General features: G+C 46.0%; 1 protein-coding gene across 1 annotated transcript in view; it reads left to right on the top strand.

Annotated features, from left to right (window-relative positions):
* BST1 (bone marrow stromal cell antigen 1) overlaps positions 1 to 7,365 on the top strand; it is a 30,935-nt gene extending 23,570 nt beyond the window's left edge. The window contains exon 9 of the mRNA XM_065914091.1: positions 6,205 to 7,365. Within this exon, the coding sequence (XP_065770163.1) occupies positions 6,205 to 6,304 (100 nt within the window). The 3' untranslated portion in view covers positions 6,305 to 7,365. The remainder of the gene's footprint in view (positions 1 to 6,204) is intronic.
* The last annotated feature ends 7,459 nt before the right edge of the window (positions 7,366 to 14,824 follow it).

The following is a 14,824-nucleotide window of genomic DNA, read 5'->3' as shown; positions in this document are numbered from 1 at the left end:
TCTTTGGCGCTCAGCTTTCTTCACAGTCCAACTCTCACAGTTTATTTTAATTGGAGGCTAATTACAATATTGTGGTGGTTTTGCCATACATCAACATGAATCAGCCGTGGGTGTACAGGTGTCCTGACCCCCCTCCCACCTCCCTCCGCACCCCATCCCTCTGGGTTGTCCCAGAGCACCAGCTTTGAGTGCCCTCCTTCAAGCCATGAACTTGCACTGGGCATCTATTTTACATATGGTAATACACACGTCTCAATGCTCTTCTCTCATATTTCCCACCCTTGCCTTCTCCCACAGAGTCCAAAAGTCTGTTCTTTACATCTGTGTCTCTTGCTGTCTTGAATACAGGGTTGTCATTACCGTCTTTCTAAATTCTATATATATGCATTAATATATTGTATTGGTGTTTCTCGTTCTGACTTGCTTCACTCTGTATAATAGGCTCCAGTTTTATCCACCTCATTGGAATTGACTCAAATGCATTCTTTTTTATAGTTGAGTAATATTCCATTGTGTATATGTACCACAACTTCCCTATCCATTCGTCTGCTAATGGACAAGATGATTTCTTTTCCTCTACTCCCATTTCCTCTAAGTAATTTCTTTCCGAATTTTGGTCCATTTCTGCCTGAACATCTCAGTACACACCTATGTTACCAGACACAGATGTGAGTTTGTTCATCTGTTTGTTTTTCATTTGGTCTTTTTTTTTTTTTTTAATTTTTCAGTGGATTTTGTCATACATTGATATGAATCAGCCATAGAGTTACACGTATTCCCCATCCCGGTCCCCCATCCCACCTCCCTCTCCACCCGATTCCTCTGGGTCTTCCCACCCCACCAGGCCCGAGCACTTGACTCATGCCTCCCACCTGGGCTGGTGGTCTGTTTCACCACAGATAATATACATGCTGTTCTCTCGAAACATCCCACCCTCCCCTTCTCCCACAGAGTTCAAAAGTCTGTTCTGTACTTCTGCGTCTCTTCTTCTGCCCTGCATATAGGGCCATCGTTACCATCTTTCTAAATTCCGTATATATGTGTTAGTATGCTGTAATGGTCTTTATCTTTCTGGCTTACTTCACTCTGTATAATGGGCTCCAGTTTCATCCATCTCATTAGAACTGATTCAAATGAACTCTTTTTAACGGCTGAGTAATATTCCATGGTGTATATGTACCACAGCTTCCTTATCCATTCGTCTGCTGGGCATCTAGGTTGCTTCCATGTCCTGGCTATTATAAACAGTGCTGCGATGAACATTGGGGTGCACGTGTCTCTTTCAGATCTGGATTCCTCAGTGTGTATGCCCAGAAGTGGGATTGCTGGGTCATATGGCAGTTCTATTTCCAGTTTTTTAAGAAATCTCCACATTCATTTGGTCTTATTTTCATTTATTTACTTGCATTTTCAGAAAAGTTACTTATTTTTAATTGGAAGATAATTGCTTTACAACATTGCGTTGATTCCTGACGGACGTCAGCATGAATCAGCCATAGATACACGCATGTCCCCTCCCTCTTGAGACTCCCTCCCACCTCCCACCCATCGCACACCTCCATGTGGTCACAGAGCCCCGGATGTGAGCTGCTCATACAATAAGTTCCTGCTGGCTGTCTGTTTTACCTCTGGTGATGCTCTGTTTCTGTGCCGCTCTCCCGGTTCGTCCCACGTTCTCCTTCCCTGCTGTGTCCACAAGTCTCTTCACTGTGTCTGCATCTCCATGCTGTCCTGCAAACAGGTTCCTCGGTACCATCTTTCTAAATTTCATACATATGTGTTAATATAGATAGTCGTTTTTCTCTTTCTGTGTAATAGGCTCTAGGTTCATCCACCTCGTTAGAACTGACTCAAATGCCTTCTTTTTCATGGCTGAGTAATATTCTATTGTATATATGTAACACAGCTTCTTTATCCATTCATCTGTCAGTGGACGTCTAGGTTGCTTCCATGGCCTAGCTATTGGAAATGAGCTGTACTGACCATTGGGCTGCATGTGTCTTTTAGAATTGTGGTGTGTGCCCAGTAGTGGGCTTGCTGGATCATCTGGTAGTTTTATTCCTAGTTTTTAAAGGAATCTTCATACCGTCTTCCATAGCGGCTGTACTCGTTTGCATTCCCACCAACAGTGCAAGAGGGTTCCCTTTTCTCCACACCCTCGCCAGCATTTATTGTTTGTAGGTTTTTTGAGGATGGCCCTTCTGACTGGTGTGAAGTGATACCTCATTGTAGCTTTGATCTGCATTTCTCTAACAATCAGTGATGTTGAGCAGGTTTTCAGGTACTTCTTGGCCACAAGTCAAAAATAGAAAAACAAATGTCGTATATTGTTGCATATATTGTGGAATCTAGAAAAACAGTACAGACAAACCCGTTTGCTGGGCAGGAATAGAGACGCAGATGCAGAGAATGGACGTGTGTGGACATGGTGGGGGAAGGCGGGGGGAATGAATTGGGAAATTGGGATTGACCTGTATACACACTACCGTGAGTGGAGTGGCAGTGAAGGAAGCAAGAATTTCACATGATCAGTACCTGCACGTGTCCCTGGAGTGGCTGGCGAGGTTAAGGCCCTCCCTGCAATGCTCTGCTCGTCACTCCCTGTGAATTAGGCACGCGTGTTTTTGAGGCCTTTCACAGGAAGGGAAAGAATAAACGAGGGCCTGGGTCTTCACTTTGCTCTCCTGAGAATGGAATCCACCCTCCTTTCTCTGCTTAATAGATATCTCAAAGGCAGCGCATCCCAAACTGGACTCCTGAATTCGCGCACTGTGTTGGGCCGAGTCATGCATCTAAAGATATGCAGGTCCTAATCCCTGGAATGAGTGGATTTTACTTTATGTTACAAAAGGGGCTTTGCAGATGTAAGAACGTGAGGATCTGGAGATGGGGAGGTAGTTCTGGACTGTCCCGGTGGGCCTTGTATGTAGTGTAAGTGTCCTGACAAGAGGGAGGCACAGTAGGCTTGGTTCAAGAGGAGCAGAAGGCGCTGCGGTCTCGGAAGCAGAGCCTGGAAGCCTAGCAGACAGACAGCCCGGCATGTGTGCCGAGCCGTGTCCAGCTGTCCTCAGCCCCATGGACTCTAACCCACCAGGCTTCTCTGTCCTTGGGATTTCCCAGGCAAGAGTGCTGGAGTGGGTTACCACTTCCTTCTCCAGGGGATCTTCGCAGTGGTGCACTTTAGAAATGCATTTTAAATTAATTAACTAGCTTTTTGCTGCTCTGGGTCTTTGTCACTGCGCCTGGGCTGCGCTCGCTGCGGCGAGCAGGACTTGCTCTGGGCTCTTCTTGCTGAGGAGCTCGCGCTCCGGGTGCATGGGCGCGGTAGATGCGCTGCAGCTAAGTGTGGAACACACACGGGCGTCTGTTTAAAAACAAGTTAGAAAAAGAGTAGGCGGTGTGTGTCAGTTATACCTCCATAAAGCTGGGGGTGGTGGAGAACCGTGTAACAATACGGAAAAATTCTCACAAACAAGTAAGCAATGTGGAGTAAACAATCTTATCGACTTATAAGTTAATGGCCAAAAATTCAGTGTGTGAATAATCTGCAGGATTGGTGAGGCTACGAGGAAGCAGACATATTCGTGTTACTGACATAAGGGCTGTGTCAGTCAGGGTTCGAAGGAGAAAATGAGATTTCTCATCTTAGCCCCAGTTGACTGTAAATGTATTCCCCTACTCTGGCCTGGCTCTAGGTCACAGAGGTAGGAGAGCAAATTTCACTTGCTTAGGAATAGTGGAGAAAAGGACTTTTCATCTGAAGAAATTCAGAGTCTGACGAGCAGTTGTTGATATAAAGCCAACTTATATTACTTTTGTGGTAAGTTTAGTAACAATCTGTATTTTTTTGATATTTAACTTATTTAAAACATTTTAGAGGATTTGGCATGTAAGAATAGCTCTTGGAATATCCCTGTGATTTCAATATAAATTTAACTTTTAAATAACTAATTTTATTTATTTATTTTTCCTTTGTTTTTTCATTTCTTTTTATTAGTTGGAGGCTAATTGCTTTACAATATTGTAGTGGTTTCTGTCATACACTGACATGAATCAGCCATGGATTTACATGTGTTCCCCATCCCGATCCCCCCTCCCACCTCCCTCCCCATCCCATCCCTCTGGGTCTCCCCAGTGCACCAGCCCTGAGCACCCGTCTCATGCATCCAACCTGGGCTGTAGACTTAGGATTTTTAGTTGAAAGTTATGAGACTTTTTAAAATCAGTCGTCGTTGCTGTTCATTTGCTAAGTTGTCTCTGGCTCTTTGTGGCCCCATGGACTGCAGCATGCCAGGCTCCCCCGTTCTTTAAATCAGCACTGGAATGTTTAAGAGAATTAAGATTAAAGTTTATACATTTGTTAAATTTACTAGCATCAAGTATTTGAGAAGATTATGCTCACTTGAAGTCACTTAACAATATTTTATAAAGAAAATGTAATATTTTAAAATGTAAGTTTAAAATAATCTAACCTAAAATAACTTGAGCTTAAAATGTTCTGGGAATTAGAATAATTTTGAAGTCCCCTTAGAAGTTATTATCAGAGTTCATTCAGCTTTTAAATTAGAACAAGACTATTCATAAATGAAATAGAAGAAGTGTATGAGAAAGTCAAGGTTTTTAATTTATTAATTTAATAGCTAGAATTAATTTTTAAAACCAAAGTAACTGTAAGTAATGTGTTTTTCCGTCTGCATAAATGCTGTCCTCAAGCACAACCCCACATTGACCTGAAAAGCTTAAGCTGAACCTGTGACAAGTCAGTGCGGAGAACGTGGACCCAAACATGTAAAGTGAAACAAAACAAAACTATGTTTCTGTTTGTGCATGATATTGAATGTAAATGGTAGAAATGGATCTGAGACGATAAACTAACAGTGATTATTCCTTCTAGGGAAGGGAGTGAGAACTGGGAAAAGGTGACGGGAGAACCACTACTACTGTGCTTAGTTCTGTATTATTTTATTTTCTTAAAAAGTAAGAATAAGTTTATCTCTGTCTTAATAGGTTAATTATTTAAAAGCAAAAACTAATCAGTTTTGAATGAACGAAGTCTAGAAGAGGAACTGAATCAGGTTGCAGTTATAGAAAATGTCCAGCAGGCGGAGCCATAGTTCACTTTTGTGGACTGCTGGAGATTCATTTAGAAGAAAAAGGGGTGGTCCGCCCTCACGTGGAGTAAGCAACAGTAAGCCACTAGTAGTAGAGCCAGGGAATAAAGACATCAGGTTGTCTCATAATTTTAAAAACGTTATCTTTGATTGCTTTCAAAGAATTCATTAGTTCTGTTTTTAAAAATCTGGAGGTCAGATCCTAATCACTATGGCCACAATCCCGATTTTGGCCAGAGCCTTTCTCAATGTCTTTATGTCATAACTGATTTTTCATCACCAGTTAAACTCTAGTGGTGTAATACCCATCAGTAGATATTACTGAACTTGGGTAACTTTATGGTGCATCCATACAATCAGAATTCACCCAGGAGGAAGGATGAGTACTTCCATAGGTACCAGTATGGAAGCATGTCCAAGATGTCATGTTGGGTGAAGAAGCAAATTGTAGATTCCATTTGTGCTTAGATGAAAGGATGTGTTAGTATATGTGCATGCATGTGGGAGTGTCCTGAGAGGACAGCTCAAACTGTCAAGAGTTATCTCTATGCAAAGTGGGAATAGGGAGGCCTGGGTAGGGAAGATCCCCTGGAGGAGGGCATGGCAACCCACTCCAGGATTCTTGCCTGGAGAATCCGCTGGACAGAGGAGCCTGGTGGACCCCAGTCCGTGGGGTCGCAAAGAGTCGGACATGACTTAGGGACAAAGGAGCTTTTACTTTTCACTTTGTGAATTTCTGTGCTGTTTATTTATCTTGAATTTGTTTATTATTTTTGGCTCTGCTGGGTCTTCCTGCTGTGTGTGGGCTTTCCCTAGTTGTGGAAAAGGGGGATCACTCTCCAGTTGTGGCGCTCAGGCTTCAGCAGTTGTGGCTCAGGGTCTTAGCTGCCCCACGGCATGTGGGATCTTCCCGGAGCAGGGATCCAACCTGTGTCCCCTGCGTTGGCAGGTGGATTCTTAACCACTGGACCACCGGGGGAGTCCCTTTCTGTACTGTTTAGATTTTCCTGCAGGGTGCATGTGTATTTTCAAAAGTAGGTGTCACCCATCAATAATGACTTTTTTTTTCTTCTGTTTTCTTTTTAATTTGCAGGGCAGCAGCATCTACTCAAAGGGAAGCCTTTTATGCAGAGCAAGGTGCCTACTTTATCTTTCCTCTCTTAGCAGCTTTCACTTCAGTTGCTCAGATGTAACGAGCAACTCAGTTATGCTGCCCTAAGTGGCCCGCAGACCTGCCCTTGCCCAATCATCCTTGTTCTGTATGCACCAAGTGGTTCCGTTGTCTAAAGAAGCTTCCTGCTGGGAGAGCAATGTTCTGAAATGATTGTGAGTGATATACATGTTCAGGATTTCAGCAGTATCTAGCTCTATTTAGCTGGTTAAAAACAACTGCATTAGGGCAAAGTTAGTTATTATTTTCTTATTTTCATAATACGACGCACTGAGACACAGGCTGTCTTTTATGTAAGCAAATATTTTAAGAAAATTTTAGTACAACCGTGTATATATTTTCATATATTCTTATACCACCAGCAGGGCATACTGTCTGTTTGTTGAATCTTCATATTCAAAGATGTTTGGCAGGCAAAGAGCTATGTGTGAAGATGTCCATTTAATGGTTATTTATAATGAGGGAGAACTAAAAATTCTAATAATAGGGAACTCTTTGCATATGGTTTAGTATGTCTGTAGGATGGGCTATCATTCAAATAGGAAAGGTTACGCTTATCAGGCCAGCTGTCCTTCACCCAGTGAAGGGAGGCGCTAACCTTGGCACAGTGGAATACTACGCAGCAGTAAAAAGTGACCAGCTCTGGATAAATGGAGCTGTGTGAGTGAGTCTCAGTTGTATTGTGCCAAGCGAAAGAAGCCAGACCAAAAGGCTACGTACTATATAATTCTATTTACAGGACTTTCTGAAAAAAGCAAAATTATAGGAATGGAGTACTTTTCAGCCTCAGCGTTAAGACCTGAGAGGGCGATAACTAAAAAGGAGCCCTGCAGGGGCTTTAGTGGGAGTGACAGATGGCCCTGGGTCTTGCCTGAGGTGGTGGTAACAGGAATCTATGTGTTTGTCAACTCTCCTTCCAGTTTTTTCCAGAATTGCCTGCAAAGGAGTCATTTCATTGTATATAAATTATTTTCAAAGAACATTTCATGCCATATAAAAAATGTCAACGATAAGTGTAAGACGTAGGACATAAAATTGTTTCTCAAATGATCCATTTGTCAAATAAAATACAAATGTAACACATCAGTGTGTGTGTATTATACATACTTAAATGAGTGAATCAGACCAATCAATCCTGAATATTCACTAGAAGGACTGATGCAGAAACTGAAGCTCCAATACTTTGCCCACCTGATGTGAAGAGCTGACTCATTGGAAAAGACCCTGATGCTGGGAAAGATTGAAGCAGGAGGAGAAGGGGGCGACAGAGGATGAGACGGTGGGATGGCATCACCACCTCAACATGAATTTGAGCAAACTCCGAGAGGTGGTGAGAGACAGGGGAGCCTGGTGTCTGCAGTCCATGGTCACAAATAGTCAGGCGCGACTCAGGAACTGAACAGCGAAGTGAACGAGAGGAAGCGTTAGTCGCTCAGTCGTGTGTGACTCTTTGCAACCCCATGGACTGTAGCCTGTCAGGCTCCTCTGTCCGTGGAATTCTCCAGGCAAGAACACTGGAGTGGGTTGCCATTTCCTTCTCCAGAGGATCTTCCCGACCCAAGGATCGAAAAGAAGCCCAAATGCAGAGCAGTAATCTCTGCAGAATGGTCTTCTCAGTGATTCCTATTCTTGACCTTTGACCTTTTGTGTTTTCCAAATTTTCTCTAATAAGCTCACATCCCTTTTCTAATCAGGAAAAGAAAAATAAACCCGCCTCTGTGTCTGGTCATTTAACGCAAAACACAACATTTCCACAAGAGGAAAACAAAACCAGAAGTTGTCACGAACACTTCTCTGTTCTTGCTCCTTATTTTTTTCGCAGAGATCGGGTGTGGGAGGTTCAGATGTGAGAACCAGCGTAATCTGATGCCCTGGTGCCCGCAAGTGGTAATGGGAGCTTTCACTTTCTGTCATTTCCTGTAACCCTGCGGAGAGAAAAAGAACTGCCCATCGCAGGCAGAGCTGGTCCTCGAATGTGCTCACCTGAGAGCAGGGCTCTCTCTTCCTCCTGACTCCACTCCATTTTTTTGTAAACCCTTGCGCAGAGTCTGACGGTCATGGTGTATAACATGTGTTTACAGTTGAACCTCGTGTGTCTCTAGAGAGCAGCTGAGATGCTGCCCCAGGCCTGCCTCAGTGGCAGTGATCACAGTCTCCTAGTTAGCTCCCTGTCTGCCCGTCTCTTTCTCCCCTGGCTCCTCCTCATCGCCCACCACTACCCCTCTCTCGTGGGGTCCACACCCTCATCCACCCCTCCCCATCGTGCTCACTCCAGGGTTCAGGAGAGGCCAGGTTCCTTGACCATCAGTATCAGTCAGCTTTATCACCATCATCATCACCGTCTTCGTAAGCTTCAATATCTTCACCTTCACCATCACCACGCCTAGTATTTCTTGAATTCTTACCAAAAACCAGTCATTGTTATCTATGTTAATAATTCATGTAATTCTCATTACTCTCCTCATTACTCTTTCATACTATCTCATCCCCATTACTGTCTAATCTTTGCAGATGAAAAAATCAAGGCTTGATAAGGTTAAATCACTTTTTTCAAGGTCGCCCAGCTAGTCATGGAGGGGAAGTGTTACAGCTAGCTGGACTGACTCGAGTTGGCATGCCTTCCCATCTGCTGCACTAAATGAGTCCCCAGGAATGTTAAAAAGCAAAACAAGCAAACCAAAATCTTGGATTCTGTTCCAGAAACCTCTGCACTCACTCTCCCTTCTTGTTTCCACTTTCTCAGTCTTCTTAGATCTCCAGCCCTACACTCCACCTACCGTTTATGTTTTTGCTTCTCCCTTATACTTTGCCATGAGAAATACTCTCTCTTGTCTCAAACTGGGCTCCCCTTTTTTCTACACTTGCATCTCTCCTCCCCACCTCAGCACACTTAAGGACACTCGGCAGGCTAACACGCCTTCTATCACTCCTTCCCAGAGCAGACATTGTTGGACCCCTACTCAGACCACCTGGGCCCTGTAGGTGGGAATTAGACCTACAGCTCGAATCCTTCCAGGTTTGCAGGTGAGCATGCGGAATTACCAGCATCAGGGTCTTTTCTTGCTTTCCATAGCTGAGGCCCCATGGGTTTTGGAGAAGCCTGGTATGGATGGTCGAATCTTGGGGTGTTTTTTTTTTTTAATAGAAATGTTGAATGCATGTATCCTTTGTCATGAAGTACCGGGTTATGGATGTCTTACTTTAGCTCCGGAGAAGACATCTGACCAAAGTTTTATAGAAGAAAGAGACAAAGGGAAAGAAAGAAAGAAGGAAGAAAGAAAACCTTCTGTGTAGTGTTTCACACTTCTGTCCCAGTTCACTCACCATAACAACCCACATCCCGTGACAAGAAGTGCAGCATTATGAAGAGAGCGAGCTTGCCAAAGCGACTTTTGTTCCTAGTTCAGCTTTGGCATTCATCCTTTGTCCTTCTTTGTGTAGGTCCCAGAATTTTGTGATACCTCCCTTCCCTACCCAATGAGCTTTGATAGGTTTCCAGATGGATCCAGACCTTACCAGTTATCTTATTACTGAGGATTATCACTTGAGTTACCACCTCTTCTCACCATGTCCAGCAACAGTAGGCTAGACAAGTGTCCAAACAACATAAATCTGGCCGACCAGAAGGAAAGACAGACATGTGATCCATGCAGTTACACAAGGAGGCGTGCTCAGAGAGGCCCATGCTTGGGCTAACGGCTCTGTCTTTAAATCCTTAAGTTTTGGATAAGGAACTCAGCACTTTAATTTTTCACTGGGACCTGCGAATTATGTAGCTGGTCCTGAGTGGAAGGAAAGCATTCCGAGACAGAGTGGGTCTTGGTCTGTCTAAGGTGGCCCTGTTAATATGTAAGAAACAGGTGATAGAGGCTCTGACTGTATTCAGTCTTGGAAAGCAAAGCAGACTTGGCTACAGGCTTCCAGTGCTTGGGGTAGAAAATGGCAACCCACTCCAGCATTCTTGCCTGGAGAATCCATGGACAGAGGAGCCTGGCAGGCTACAGTCCATGGGGTTGCAAAGAGTCGGACACGACTGAGTGACTGAACATATACATTCCAGTGTTTAATGGGAGCAGAAAACACCCCTGTTGGCACCTCCTGATTATATTTCATGTGCCTGGGAAATTTTTTACCTTCTAAGTCCCACGTCCTCAAGCAAGAAGCTAGTAGCAAGGTTTCCCAGTCTCCCTTGAAGCCAGGATGCAGACACATGACTTGTACTCACTGGCCAGGTACTCACGTATGAGACTTTTCTTCAGGGGAAAGAGAGGTGAATGTGGAGATGTGACTGGAGATTTAGCCTGATTAGAGGGGAAAGGCATCAAGGGTGGGGTGCTACTGGTGTCTCGGGTGATGCAGGTTGCTGTGATTGAGCTTAATGGCTCTGCTGGAGGGATAGACATTGCTAATTTGGGTGTGGCTCCAGGTTGCTTCCATGGTAGTTCAGTTGGGAAAGAATCTGCCTGCAATGCAGGAGACCTGGGTTTGATTCCTGGGTCGGGAAGATCCCCTGGAGAGGGAATTGGCAACCCACTCCAGTATTCTTGCCTGGAGAATCCCAAGGACAGAGGAGCCAGCAGGCTACAGTCCTTGGAGTCTCAAAGAGTCGGACACTAGCTAGAGGCCAAACCACCACCACCAGCAGGGTGGCAGAGTCTGGAAGCTCCATTCCCTGGCTTTCCTGGAGACTCTATTAATATGAGTGCTTTCTGCTTAAGCTGGAGTGGATTCTGTTGTTTGCAGCTGAGAATCCTGACTGACAAGCTCCCAACTCTAACTGAAGCCCTCCCCAGCCAAAGGCGAAGGGGAAGGATGCCTTGGCTCAGCACGTCTGCACATTTGGGAAGCTTATGAGGTTGTTATTATTGTTATTTTTTAACCCTTTATTTTGAATTGGGGTACAGCTGGTTAACAATGTTATGATGGTTTCAGGTCAACAGTGAAGGGACTTAGCCTTTCATATACCTGTATCCTTTCTCCTCTAAAATCCCCTCCCATTGCTTATGAGGTGTCTCAGTGATGAAGGAGGGGATTCTCATGTGAAACAGCAGCTCTCGCCAACGTGGATGGCGTTGGATGGACTGGCTTGTCTGGCCTAGGCAGCTTCCTGCTGCCTCTTGCTGTACGCTTATGAGGTGTCTCAGTGATGAAGGAGGGGATTCTCATGTGAAACGGCAGCTCTCGCCAACGTGGATGGTGTTGGATGGACTGGCTTGTCTGGCCTAGGCAGCTTCCTGCTGCCTCTTGCTGTACGCTTTCTTTCTAACCTGCAGTGGTGGACCGCAGTGCTCAATCCATCACTCTACACTTCAGCTGCTCGTGCTTTGAATCACCATCTCTTCTTAAGTGAACCTCACTAACTCTCCCGTCCCTCCCCCGTCGAAAATAAAGATTACTGCCTTCGTCCATTTGTGCTGCTGCTATAGCTAAATATTATAGGCAGGGTACACGCCAAGTCGCTTCAGTCGTATCCAACTCTTTGCAACCCTATGGACTGTAGCCCGCCAGGCTCCTCTGTCCATGGGACTCTCCAGGCAAGAATACTGGAGTGGGTTGCCATTTCCTCCTCCAGGGGATCTTCCTGATCCAGGCATCGAAGCTGCATCTCTTAAGTCTCCTGCATTGGCAGGTGGGTTCTTTACCACAGGCACCACACCAGGTAACTTAAAAACTGCAGAAATTTATTTCTCATAGTGCTGGAGGCTGAGCAGCCCAAGATCAAGGTACCAGAAAAGTCGTATTCTGGTGAGGGTCCTCAACCTGGTAGATAAGCCAGAGCATTCCTGCTGTGTCCTCACATGGAAGGGGGAGCTAGGGTTCTCTCTGGAGCCTCTAAGACACTAATCCCGTGTGTTGGGGCTCCACCTTCAAGGCTTACATGTACCCCAAACCATCACTTCAGGCATTAGGATTTTAATGTTTTGGGAATGAGTCTGGGGGTGAGGGGACACAAACATTTAGACCACAGCAGGCACTAACGCCCAAGTCAACTCAGAACACGTCACAGCTCATCAATCCTGCATTTTACCCCTTCTCCTTAGAAGGGTCTATCCAACTCCACCCACAAAGCAGTCTGGCTGTCCCTCTGTGCTCAGAATACTCTGACCCTCTGCTCCACACTTTGCCGTTTATCTCCTGCCCACCGTTTGGATCTCAGCTCAAGGCTCGCTTCCTCCCTGAAGTTTTCCCTGACCTCCGTTCCCCGTCTAGGTCAAGTTCCAAGTTCTTTTCCTTATTTTAGTTTGTAATTATACATTTGTCAATGTCAATATTGATTAGCATCTGTCTCTGCCCTCTCACAAGCCCAGGGACCTGTGCTGTGCTTAGTCGCTGAGTCGTCTCCGACTCTTTGGGACCCCGTGGACTGTAGCTCACCAGCCTCCTCTGTCCCTGGGGATTCTCCAGGCAAGAGTATTAGAGTGGGTTGCCATGCCCTCCTCCAGGGAATCTTCCCTGCCCAGAAATAGAATCCAGGTCTCCCGCATTGTAGGCAGATTCTTTACCAGCTGAGCCAACAGGGACTAGAGGTGGCATGAAAAATAATTAACCATCACTGTGTCACACGGCCTGACCAATCGGAGCAGACACCAGATGTCCTAATCAGGAAAGTCACTAGCATTAGCAGCAGCAGCCATTCAGGGATGGGGTTAACTCTGCTCATTGTATCTTCAGCCTCTGGCCCAGTGCTTGACACCTAAAAGATGCTCCGTACGATTTCCCTGGTGGTACAGTGAATTGCAGCCATGAATTAAAAGATGCTTACTCCTTGGAAGGAAAGTTATGACCAACCTAGACAGCATATTAAAAAGCAGAGACATTACTTTGCCAACAAAAGTCCATCTAGTCAAGGCTATGGTTTTTCCAGTAGTCATGTATGGATGTGAGTCGGACTGTGAAGAATGCTGAGCGCCAAAAAATTGGTGCTTTTGAACTGTGGTGTTGGAGAAGACTCTTGAGAGTCCCTTGGACTGCAAGGAGATCCAACCAGTCCATCCTAAAGGAGATCAGTCCTGGGTGTTCATTGGAAGGACTGAGCTGAAGCTGAAACTCCAATACTTTGGCCACCTGATGTGAAGAGCTGACTCACTTGAAAAGCCTCTGATGTTGGGGAAGATTGAGGGCAGGAGGAGAAGGGGACAACAGAAGATGAGAGGGTTGGATGGCATCACCGACTCGATGGACATGGGTTTGGGTGGACCCCGGGAGTTGGTGATGGACAGGGAGGCCTGGCGTGCTGCGGTTCATGGGGTCGCAAAGAGTCGGACACGACTGAGCGACTGAGCTGAACTGAACAGTGGATAAGAACAGCCTGCCAGTGCAGGGACATGATGAGTTCAATCTGTGTTCAACTACTGAGCCCAAATACTGCAACTACTGAAGCCCAGGAGCTTAGAGCCTGCGCGCCACAACCAAAGAAGCCAGCACAATGAGAAGCCTGTGCGCTGCGGGGAAGAGTCGCCCCCACCCTGTGCAGCTAGGGAAAGCCCTCACAGCAATGAAGACCTAGTGCAACCAGAAAGAATGAGACGATAAATTTTAAAAAGATGCTCAGTAGAAATCCCCGTGAGTAAATGATTGTTCTCTGTTGTTGATCCTAGATTGGCTCCACAGCTTTTTCGGACCTACGGTGTTGGACCCGTTGTGACTTCCTAGCCTGCCCTGACTCAGGACATGGCCTCCAGTGAGCCTTGCCTCCTGAAGTTCCTGCTCATGCTTTCCAACTTCCAGGCCCAGCAGACACTCGGGCACCTGGTGGAAGAGTGAATGCCTTCCTTCAATCCAGGACACTCTGGGGGCCATGGTGCGATGGGACGCCTGCTCGAGAGGGAGCAGAGGGGACTGGGAACAGGGTCAAGCTCAGGATGGGTTAAGTAAGCAGCGTATGGCAAGAAAGATGGCAGAGAAGCAAAACCCACGAAGACCTGGAATGATGTAGAATGCTTACGGTGTGGCCACGGCTATGAATCCTGAGTGATGTCAGTGTTAGAGAGGCTGTGCCCAGCTGGGCTTCCCTCTTGGCTCAGCGGGTAAAGAATTGGCCTGCAGTGCAGGAGACCTGGGTTCGATCCCTGGGTTGGGAAGATTCCCCTGAAGAAGGGAAAGGCAACCCACTCCAGTGTTCTGGCCTGGAGAATTCCATGGACTGTACAGTCCATGGGTTGCAAAGAGTCGGACACGACTGAGCGACTTTCTCTTTCACCCATTGGGCCCCATCAGACCAAGGACTTGCCATAAGCCAGACATGTCCTGCTGTCTCACTCCTTATGTCTCGAATGGGTTGGTCTCTCTGGGCTGATATCCCTTCCTGCTCTGCCCTCTTTGACAGATTTTAAGCCCCTTAGGCCTCAGGGCTTCCCAGAAGACTCGGTGGTAAAGAATCTGCCTACCAATGCAGGAGACAGGGGTTCAATCCCTGGGTCAGGTAGATCCTCTGGAGAAGGGAATGGCAACCCACTCCAGTCTTCTCGCCTGGAAAGTCCCATGGAAGGAGGAGCCTGGTGGACTATGGTCCATGGGGTCACAAAGAGTCGGACACAGCTGA

The sequence above is a fragment of the Muntiacus reevesi genome, chromosome 22 (assembly GCF_963930625.1).
Source record: "Muntiacus reevesi chromosome 22, mMunRee1.1, whole genome shotgun sequence".
NCBI classification, from domain to species: domain Eukaryota; kingdom Metazoa; phylum Chordata; class Mammalia; order Artiodactyla; family Cervidae; genus Muntiacus; species Muntiacus reevesi.
This window is presented reverse-complemented; position numbering and strand designations above follow the sequence as displayed.